The 10,512-nt window shown below is 56.5% G+C and overlaps 3 protein-coding genes across 3 annotated transcripts; 1 reads left to right on the top strand and 2 right to left on the bottom strand.

Annotated features, from left to right (window-relative positions):
* Nucleotides 1-72: 72 nt before the first annotated feature.
* BKCO1_90001 (uncharacterized protein) lies at nt 73-909 on the top strand (the record flags this gene model as incomplete). The annotated part of the gene is made up of 1 exon (XM_020279737.1): nt 73-909. One exon carries the CDS (start codon nt 73-75, stop codon nt 907-909), a length of 837 nt encoding a protein of 278 aa, XP_020133175.1.
* Nucleotides 910-3,197: 2,288 nt separating this feature from the next.
* On the bottom strand, nt 3,198-4,924 carry BKCO1_90002 (high-affinity nicotinic acid transporter; the record flags this gene model as incomplete). Its single annotated transcript, XM_020279840.1, has 4 exons — nt 3,198-4,098; nt 4,166-4,512; nt 4,562-4,678; nt 4,727-4,924. 4 exons carry the CDS (start codon nt 4,922-4,924, stop codon nt 3,198-3,200), a joined length of 1,563 nt encoding a protein of 520 aa, XP_020133099.1.
* A 1,466-nt stretch (nt 4,925-6,390) lies between these two features.
* Nucleotides 6,391-7,641, bottom strand: BKCO1_90003 (cell wall glyco protein; the record flags this gene model as incomplete). The annotated part of the gene is made up of 1 exon (XM_020279851.1): nt 6,391-7,641. One exon carries the CDS (start codon nt 7,639-7,641, stop codon nt 6,391-6,393), a length of 1,251 nt encoding a protein of 416 aa, XP_020133179.1.
* Nucleotides 7,642-10,512: the final 2,871 nt, after the last annotated feature.

Consider the following 10,512-nt stretch of genomic DNA (forward strand, 5'->3'; position numbering starts at 1 on the left):
CCCCCCTCCGAACACTGACCATCTCATCTGCCGCATCCAGGGTCCGCCGGCACCGCCCTCGGCACCGCCATCATGGCCCTCAGCCTCGCCTACATCGTCTCCGAATGGTGCCAGCAGTCCCACCTCAACACCGAGGACCCGGCCGCCGCCGCCCGCGGCCTGCGCCGCACGCGCACCTACCGGAGCTGGACCTACCGCCCCTTTCGCGTGCCCGCCCGCGCCGTGCTGCGGCTCTTCTTCTCCTTTCGTCGCCGCGGGGAGATGATGGAGGGGAGTCTGTATTGGATGCCGGACGGGCCGGGCAGGGGCGGTGGCGGTGATGGTGGTGGTGATGCAAACGGATATCATCATCGGTATCGATCCATTTCGCTGGAAACGTTTGACGAGAATCACGGGGCTCGTTATGGCCACCACCAGCGTCATCATGATCATCGCGGCCCGGACCCGTTAGCCCCATCGACGTCGATGGCGAGCACGCCCGAGTTCGGCCGCCCGCCGTATTTCCCCGGCAGCCGCGGGATCCTTACGAGAAGCAGGAGCAGGGTCGAGAGCGACGGGAGCACCGGAGGGCTGTTGCTCGGGGCGGCGGAGCTGCTGCGCCCGTCGGATGATGAGGTGGTCACCGTGGGCACGTGGGACGGTGCAGAGGAGGGCGGTTGGGGGCAGGAGACGAGGAGTGCGTTGGAATCTGCAAGTCAGGCGGGGAGTGCCCCGGAGGATAGGGGGGGAGAGGGGATCATCAGGGACGTCATGTCGCCGCCCCATCCGTCACCGCCACCGCCACCGCCCGCCGCGAGGAGAAGTATGGAGTTGCTCGGTGTGGGGGAGGGGGTGGCTAGCGGCTTGGTGGGGCTGAGGCCGGCGTACGCGAGGATGGGCACGGATGAGCCTAGTGGGGAGGCGAGATGAAGAAGGGATTCAGGAGAAGGAGTTGGGGGGGAGCGGTGGGGAGTCAGTCAGTCGGAAGGAGGGGATGATGTCAGGGAAGGGCGGGCGGGCGGCTTTGATGACGAAATTTAATGAGTGTACGATCATGGGTATATCCGAGCGCATCAGCAAAGGCGTCATTGGGGGGCGTGGATCTGATAAACATCACGATAGAGATTTTCTACCATAGTCGAGATTAGAGTCTGAGCGCATTGAGACTTCGATCGTTATTCTTCTCTGCCATGTTCCTCGTAATATTTTACGATCTACGGTCCTCGTAGCATGCATAGACCCCTACTTGGCAATACGTACAGTAGCATCCGTGCCGTTGAATCTGCACACGTGCTTCCAGGTATCACCGTGCACCAATATAAATTTCTACTTCTTGGCTTACTTCATATTGGAGGCATCATTACTTGCGACAATCCAAGGCTCTACCGCAAAGATCGGTTGCACATTAACCATTAACATGCCTTAATTTTAACTGTCTTCGTGAAATGTCTACTTAAAGGAATAAATTCGCAAGACCTTTAAATGTTGCCAGTTTCATTGCATAAATAGACTATAGAAATCCAAAGCATCCATTCGACCATGGACGTGCGAACAAGGGCATCAGTTACCCTGGATTATAGAGAATGAATCCTCCGCAACCTTACAAGGATTGGATTGGTAGAGCAGGAGTGCATGGTCCGCCAGCAACGCATGTTTAGGTCAGCTACGTGCGGTCAGTTCGTGAGTTCAGATGCCTATTTTGTCAGCGTTAACAGCAGTCAACATTCGTGAGTAATACCGTCGCGAAAGCGGGTGCTAAACTGCTACGTTTAAGTAACAACATACAAGCATCACTTGCACCATACCACTCAATAAGAAGACCTGTAGAGTTCTAGGCAGTCCTGCTGTGATGTGTTGGCTTGTGTCTTGCCGAGGTACGCGATCGGGCCGCATGGATCTCTATGTGGGGCGCAAAAACTCAAAGTGTCAGCCCTTAAGGCCCTCCGCAGCCACCACCCCAACACTTCACCATATTAAAACAAAAAGATATGGGAATTGAGCCCAACGCGGGGATCGAACCCGCAGCCTTGAGATTAAGAGTCTCACGCTCTACCGATTGAGCTAGCCGGGCGGCTGTAAGATGGCGGAGCATCTTGTCGGTTGTTGATGGAATGACAATGCACATTTTACAATATGTACTGCAAAACAAATCAGAACGCCAGTTAGATACCATGAACGTAAAGAGAACGACGACAAGCACGTCCTGATATGTGCTACATGATATTAAATGCAGGATTGTTGATTGCGCATTGAAGTGAAAGTTTTCTTTTCTTCGTTTTCGGCTTACTCCATCTGGCTTAGTCTGCTCCCGGACACCAAGCCTACCGGCCTCTGTTCGTTCTCAACAACTTTACGAAGCGGTCCCACCACGCATTCCCGTGTAGATGGCGGTAGAGTGAAGGATTTGCTCCATCTAGTGCGCTAGAAAAATTGAGGGATCATCGGTTCAACGTCTCCCTCGTCCGTTCTTTTCTCCAACTCTATCACAAGGGTCGTCGCCTTCTTTTCTTACTTTGGTAACATCAGTTAGCAACGTAGAATTTAAACTTTTCCTTGTCATTGGTCTTGCATATTTGTAAATTTTTATTGCCTTAAGAATATCTTCGCGTTGCATAGTCAATTTCTACAAGCTACGGTAGGTGCAGAAAGAGATTGGGCTACGATGATCCTTTACGTGGGCAGTCGGAAACAGACGTAGGTTTAAAGAGCCTTTCTTTATAAGTAGGTAAAGCAGACATCCGGACATAGATGTAAGTATCAATCCTACACAGACACATCCAGATATGAGATGGGTATGATTACTTCTACAACTACTCTCAGGCCTTTTACACGAAGTAGTTTTATTGCTTAAACCGCTAAGGGCTTTTCTTTCTCTAGCCTTCGCGTGAAATTCTAAGCTTTTTGGTTCTTGTGCGCTTCACTGTCTCCACCTGCATCCTTCTTTACCCTTTCTAGCCGCGCATGTCTGTCGCATTTGAATTCTCCCGCCGATGTGACCCATACTTTCAGTAAAAAAAAAAGAACAAATAACTTTGTCGTGATTAGCAGAATAGCAACATGGTTCAACAAGATGACTTCAGCCACCTCTTAAAGATCCACAAATCCCGCAGAGCACGTTCATGTCAAAGACTATTGATCCATCCGCGTTCCATCCCTCCAATTCCCACGCCACACCGTCAAACCGCTCCCCTCCCACAACCAGCCAGCCAGCCACCCACTCACCGCTCCCCTCCCCCACTAGTATCACCAACACCATCCCCCACCGTCCCTTCCCTGTCCCCCAGCTTCCCCCTCCCTCTCCCCCTCTCCTTCCACCACGCCCTCCTTTCCCTCCTCACCCTCCCCTCCACCTCCCACGTCAACCACCACCCCCACAACCCCGCCACCCAAGCGCCCCCCACCGCCCCCGCACACACCGCAAACGGCACCCTATACCCATCTCCAGCATACCTCTCCCTAAACAGCTGCGGCCCCACGACGCCGCCGACCTGCCCCACGCAATTCTGCCACGCGAGGCCGAAAGCCGCGGCGGTGGCGCCCCCGTCGAGCGAAGCGCTGCGCCACGCCCAAAACGGGATAAACCACACGCTGTAAAACACGGTGCCGAGGACGCAGGCGGCGTACACTACAGCCGGTTTGTCGTGGACGGGCGCGGCGAGCACCGCGAAGAAGACGAGCTCGCAGGCGCCGATGAGTGCGATGAAAGCGGGGCGCGAGAGCCAGGCGCGGGAGAGGAGCGCGCCGGCGGCGAGGATGGCGAGGACGGAGCCGAGGGCGGGGGGGATGTTGAGGAGTTGGTTGCGGGGGAGGGCGGCGAAGCCGAGGGAGGTGGTGATGGTGGGGAGCTGCCATTGGAGGGCGTAGCCGGCGAGGTTGGTGAGGAACTGGGCGAGGGTGAAGGCGTGGGTGCGGGGGTCGCGGAGGGCGGTGGGGATCTCGGAGGGCCTGAAGGGCGGGTCCGAGGTTTTGGGGGCGGAGGGGGAGAGGCGGGCTTCGAGGTAGGTTTGCTCGCGCGGGGTGAGCCAGGTGCGGGAGCGGGGGGAGTGGGGGTAGTCGGGGAGGACGAGGTAGACGATGATGGAGAAGAGGATGGTGAAGAGGCCTTCGAGGAGGTAGACCCTGGAAGGGGTTGGGTGTCAGCGGAGGGGTGGTGGTTTTGTAAAGGGTGAGCGGATGGTTGGCGTACCATCGCCAGGCGGATAGACCGCCGAGCCCGTTCATGTAGCTTATTCCGTACGCCAGTAGCGAACCGATGATGCCGGAGGTGTTCTGGAACGCGAACATCCACATGACGGGCTTGGCGTATTCGTCTGTTCTGTACCAAGATGCGAGCTGCACGGCGAGACCCGGAAACATGCCTGCCTCGGCCATGCCCAAGCAAAACCGCGCAGCGTAGAGCCCTTCTTTGTTCTTGACGGCGGCATGGCATGCTAGAATTATGCCCCAGGAGAGAATGATGCGTGTCTGCCAGTTGCGAGGAAGGACTTTCTTCATGACCAGGTTGCTTGGTACTTCGAAGACAATATAGCTGATCTGTCATGGCGGTCAGTCTTCTGCAACTACCGGCCTCTGCATGACTTACAAAGTAGATTGACTGAACCCAGTTATACTGATCGGCCGTCATGCTCAGTTCATTCAAGATGTTTGAAGGCTGTCCGACCTGCAGCACCTTCACATTTGCAGCGTTCATATAATCGATCTGAAAATCGTCAGTGAACACCTTCGACTCTCCACGAAACTGACATACGTTTTTAATGACGTATATCAGACCAATGAGGACCAAAAATCTCCCGTCTACTTTTCGCATGATGGCTTTGTCTTCTGCGGCGGAGAAGGACGCGAGAAAAGCTTTCCTCCCTTCCTCCGTCCCATCGTGAGTTTCTGCAGCACCGCTTTGCGAAGGCGCTGGGCTGTCCTTGGCGGCAGCTTGTTTGTCGTCTGACATGATGGATGGCAGCTGAAGCGCTGTGTATCGGTTCGGGACAACGGCTGTGCCGGTGTGGTTGGGCCAGAATGCCCGGCGAGAACAGTCGGCCTACAACGGCCGGCACAGTACGTGCGGATGTGACACAAAATAAGAGCTCGCATGCAATCACGTCATAAATGCTCGCTCGGCTTGCTTGCGCCTTATCGCCGAATGTACTGTGGGAAAGCAACAGATGGTGGCGGGTCAGCGCCGAAGAAGCGGGCCTGTCATGCATCTTGCCATCTCACGCCTCGCGCACGCAATCTCATTGCGTTTGTAGGGGATTTTCCGATGTGCAGCGCTGACAATCGGCATCTACCCCGCTCAATGGAACGGTGGCTTGACGAGTGGGGTGGCGGATTAGATCTGTCGTGTAGCGTTGAGGCGTGGGGATGACGATTCTTCGGCTTTTCCCCATCTGGCTATGGCGTGATCGGAGGGGGTTCTGGCGACTGCTTCCACGTCGACAATTGACGCCCATAAGATCTACAGAGCGTCCACAGCGGGAGAGTATTAAGCTTAAACGATATAAGCTTGTGTGGCTCAGTCGTGGTCCAGTGTCTGTGCTTTACGACAGGTAAGCTTCTTTGAACGTGCTGTGGCTATGTTTGACTCCACTAACATATACATCTTTAGAACTACCTTTGATCTCTTAATCTCCCCACATGTAGCCCTCACGATGAATCTCGCCTTGCATGATGCGGTCGCGGACGGCGCTGTTGGACTCTCCATTTCGGTGTACGTTTCCAGCGCTTTGTTTTTTGCAGAGGTCCTTTCTGGAATCTGGAGATGGTTCGGTGTCTATACGCGTTGTAGAAGGCATTGGAGTGGTGTGGTTTTGCGAAGCGTGGCCTTTGTACGAGGTGTTGGGTAGCTCATTCTGCGAATAAGCAAGTGGCGCTACAGTGACCGTCTCAACCACAAAGGTAAGCTCAAACATTCAAGCCAGGCATCTTCCAAACATCGCGCTCTAGCATAGTGCAGACGGGGAGAAAAGCAAAAGGAAACGTTTGTACACAGCCTTCAACTCATCCTTCTCTTTTATTGTAGTGGATTCAGTTCGTGAGCTACACTTTTTGTATATCGCGCTCGCAAGATAGATCTCATCTAATTTTTTTTTTTGGAAAGACATCATTGCGTCCGGCCAAATGCTTCAGATACCCACCTGATATCGTGTCTTTTATGTCCGGCCAAATGCTTCAGATGCCCACCTACCCTCGTATCTTTCCACCCGTCCAGTCATCCTCATTCAAGAATCACAATGCATAGAGAGCAGATGTTTTTTTGTTGTTCCTTCCGGATGCTTCATCAATTATTTACATGAACGAATGACATAAGCTGTTTATAAGACATGATCAAAATCCAACCATCGACTCTAATCCTTTTCCCACCTCAACCTCTTCACATCACCATGTTCGTTTTCGTTATTCCATACGAGCAACCGCTTAGTTGCCGTAGGGGTTGGGGAGACCGGCGTCGGTGTAACACTTCGCCTTGCTCGCACTGCAATCGGCCATAGAAGCACCAGGGGCAGTGCGGCACTTGTTGTCCTTCTCGTCACAGGTATCCTTGGCCGAGGCGCGCTTGCCGTAGGGGTTGGGGAGACCAGCGTCGGTGTAACACTTCGCCTTGCTCGCACTGCAATCGGCCATAGAAGCACCAGGGGCAGTGCGGCACTTGTTGTCGGCATCATCGCAGGCATCCTTGGGGGAGGCGCGCTTGCCATACGGGTTGGGGAGACCAGCGTCGGTATAACACTTCGCCTTGCTCGCGCTGCAGTCGGCCATGCTGGCACCAGGAGCGGTGCGGCACTTGTTGTCCTTCTCGTCGCAAGCATCCTTGGCGGACGCACGCTTGCCGTAGGGGTTGGGGAGACCGGCAGCAGTGTAACAGCTCGATTTTTCAGCCGAGCAATCAGCCATGCTAGCACCAGGGGCGGTGCGGCACTTGTTGTCGGCGTCGTCACAGGCGTCCTTGGCCGAGCCGCGCTTCTGGGAGCCGTAGGGGTCGGGGAGGCCGGCAGCAGCGTAACAGCTCGATTTTTCACCCGAGCAAGAAGCCTGGTTCGCACCGGGAGCGGTGCGGCACTTGTTGTCGGCGTCGTCACAGGCATCCTTGGGGGTGCCGCGCTTCTGGGAGCCATACGGGTCGGGGAGGCCGGCAGCAGCGTAACAGCTCGATTTTTCACCCGAGCAAGAAGCCTGGTTCGCACCGGGAGCGGTGCGGCACTTGTTGTCGGCGTCGTCACAGGCATCCTTGGGGGTGCCGCGCTTCTGGGAGCCATACGGGTCGGGAAGGCCGGCAGCAGCATAACAGCTCGATTTTTCACCCGAGCAGCTTGCCATGTTCGCGCCAGGGGCAGTGCGGCACTTGTTGTCGGCATCGTCGCAGGCATCCTTAGGCGAGGCGCGCTTCTGGGAGCCATACGGGTCGGGAAGGTTGGCAGCAGCGTAACAGCTCGATTTCTCAGCTGAGCAGCTGGCCATGTTGGCGTTCGGGGCGGTGCGGCAAGCGTTGTCCTTCTTGTCGCAGCAGCCGGCGGCCTCGCTGGCGCAGGAGGCCATGTTGGGGTCGGGCTGAGCCTTGCACTGGGTCATAACGTCGGTGCAGCTCTCGCTGCGGGCGTCGAGGGGCATGGCGAAGCCCTGTGCCATGAGGGCCGCAACGGCGACGATGGTGGCCTTGGTGAAGTGCATGGTGATTAAAAGGATTGAAGGATTGGTAGAGTAGCGAAGGTGGTTGTCAATGAAGGGTCGAGTCGGAGGAGTGAAGAGCGAGTGTTGGTTGGTGATGACTGGAAAGACGACGACGGACAGCGGAATATATACACAGGATGAGGTTCGTATTCTCTGCCCTACGCAGAGCGGAATGAGGTCGGTGGCGGTATTCCCGCACTTTCGACGAGGGTCGCCGGGCGAGCATAGTGGTGCACCATGGTGGCTCGTGTGGTTCGTGTTTGCAGACACAGGGGAATACTGATCGTCATATCACGCCCTCGCTCTCGGCGAGGCGGAGCGTGAATCCTGGGCGCAGCTTGACTGCCAAGCCGGCCACTGGGGAACACCATTAGCACGGTCAAGGTGAAACGGGGAGCGGGAGGAACACTATGCTCAAGATGTGTGTTCATGCTTACGCATTCCTCCTCTCCACTTGTCTGGCATGATTGCCCGCCAGACCCGAAACCGAGTGAACAACGGCAGCCAGGCAATGGCTCACTGCGCGAGCAGGTCCAAGGACTCAGCCCTACTAAGAGGCAGCGCAGTGTCCAGGATTGCTGGACGTCGAGCGAGCCGCGCGGCGCAAGACTGCGCTAGCAAGCTGCATGGTGGTAGCGGCTGTTGCGCAGTCCATAATGAGATCATTGCTGGAAGCGTCCAAGCTTCGCGGGTGCTATAGGGCGTAACTGAAAATAGGAACAGAGGCTGAGGGGACGGTGGTGGTGTTGTGGGGCAGGCCGAACGGTGCTCGTATTTGGGGTGCCGGCGGTGGGTGCTGGCCTGATGGCGGCGCCGATCACAGCTCTCCGCCCGCCGCCCGAGGGACGGGCGCTGGTGTGGCCGGAATGCGGCCGGCACGGGGCTCGTAGTTCGTAGCTCGCAGCACAGAGGCAAGTGGAGGATGTTGAGGCATGCGGATGCGAGGAGGGAGTTGGGCGAGACGAGAAGCGAGCCAGAGCGGCCGGCGTGCGTGCGCGACTGCCAATCGCGTGGCGCGCAGCCGAACGGCGCACCTTCTGCGTTGGCCGGGCGCCTTCAAACCGCCCGCATCACCGCTGTCCGCATTAGCTCACTGCCATTTTACTTCTTACGCCGCCCTACGAATGCGGCTGCCAGCCGAGCTGCCACCCCAGACGACGACGATCTGAATTTGGCCGCCCAACCGGCGTCTCTCGTCCGGCCCTCAGCCCAGCACCGCGCTGCGCACTGGCGCTCTCAACGAGATCGCTGGCGGTGTGCCGCGTTCCTCAGCCCTACGCGTCCCTACGCTCACAGGCCAGTTCAGGCCCCTGATCAACCCTGTGACCTGCCTCACCGGCGATGTCGCGGCTCAAGCTCCGAGCAAGAGATGGCAATGCCACGTCTGACCTTGGACGCTTCCAGAGAACGCCCGCCTCCGCAGCTCCACCCGCACAGCTCAATTCGGATGCCACTTCATGGACCGACGTCCCCCGGCAAACCACGGTCACGGCAGTGGCGTCTCGGCTGCATAACCAAGCATTCCAGTGGCGCTGCCCAGTTTCCGGGGAGGACCCGCTCTATACGAATGCCGCGGAGACTTACCGCAACTGTCATGCACAGCCACTAGCCGCATGCTTCGAGAAAAAAAACCCTCCAACCAGACGCGGGAAAAAGGCAGGCTCTCTTGGCATCCGGCACCCGGGAATGTTCCCGCGTTAATCTACTTCAAATGGCACGCCCAGTCTCCGTGCCCCCTGACGACCTCGCGCTTGGACTGGCGTTGAGCCTGTTGAGAAAGGCCGCCTCATCAGCCCTACGGAGGATCGAACTGACTCTTACGTCGGCGAGGCCGCTGCTAACGCTTCTCTTAAGCTTGGACGTCAACGTGTGGAGGACGCGCGGTCGAATACCACGATGGATTGGCCGACATGAGCGACTAACCGTTATCTGCCCAGCCACGACATCACGCTGGCAGCCCCTGATCCGGACGCCTCTTCCGAATGAGCTGACCATGAGTTGGCTGTGGAAGTACTGTAGATGCCATGCTTCCATGACTCCTTTCACCGGTGGCTTGACACTGCATCGGTCTTGGAGGGATGGAGAGAGACCCCGTCGACACCGAACATGATGCGGATGCGACGTGATGAGAAAGCCCCAACCCAACCATCCAAATGAGGGCCTTTCTGAGGTGACTGACAACGACGAGTAGTATAGGAACTCGAGACGTCGGTACCATCTTCGCAGTCGACAGGACTTTAGACAGGACTTCCGATGCGGTGCGGCCTTTCGCGTATGGGTCCAAGACCAGCGGTTGTCTCTCTCCTCGCCATGCGCCAACTCATCCTGCCCAATACCGCTGAAAAGATCCGCATAAAGCACACTCGGCGTGAGCGACAACCTTGCGCTGCCCATGCCACGAATACAACACAGAGGTCGCTGGAGTGAGGCGACCGATGCCTCTCTTGGGGGATGGTCGCCGCTAGATTCTTGGTGACTTCGCATCGGCGTTCGAAATGTGTACTGGGATCATCGGATTAATTGCTGTCAATTAACCGAGGCCGAATAGTGTGGGTTTCCAGCAGAACAACGGAGCTGGAGCTCTTGCCTGAGCATGCTTACTGGGAACTTCTCTGGAAACCCACGGCCATGTCAACACTTCATTCGTAGTTCGGTTCTAGACTGTGGCAACGGAACGGACCAACGCTGACAGAATTAGCACAGCTTCTCGTTCGACCTCATGTCGCGGATGATCCGGTTTTCTCAACGTGTCACCAGCCTTAAACACTAACGGAAAGGATAAACGCTCGCCAAATTGATCTACTCGTAAATCTCGTCAATATATCCAGTCTACGTTCTAGCTCCATAAATGCCCATCTATATGCGGACCCA

This window comes from Diplodia corticola, assembly GCF_001883845.1.
Source record: "Diplodia corticola strain CBS 112549 chromosome Unknown scaffold9, whole genome shotgun sequence".
NCBI lineage: Eukaryota > Fungi > Ascomycota > Dothideomycetes > Botryosphaeriales > Botryosphaeriaceae > Diplodia > Diplodia corticola.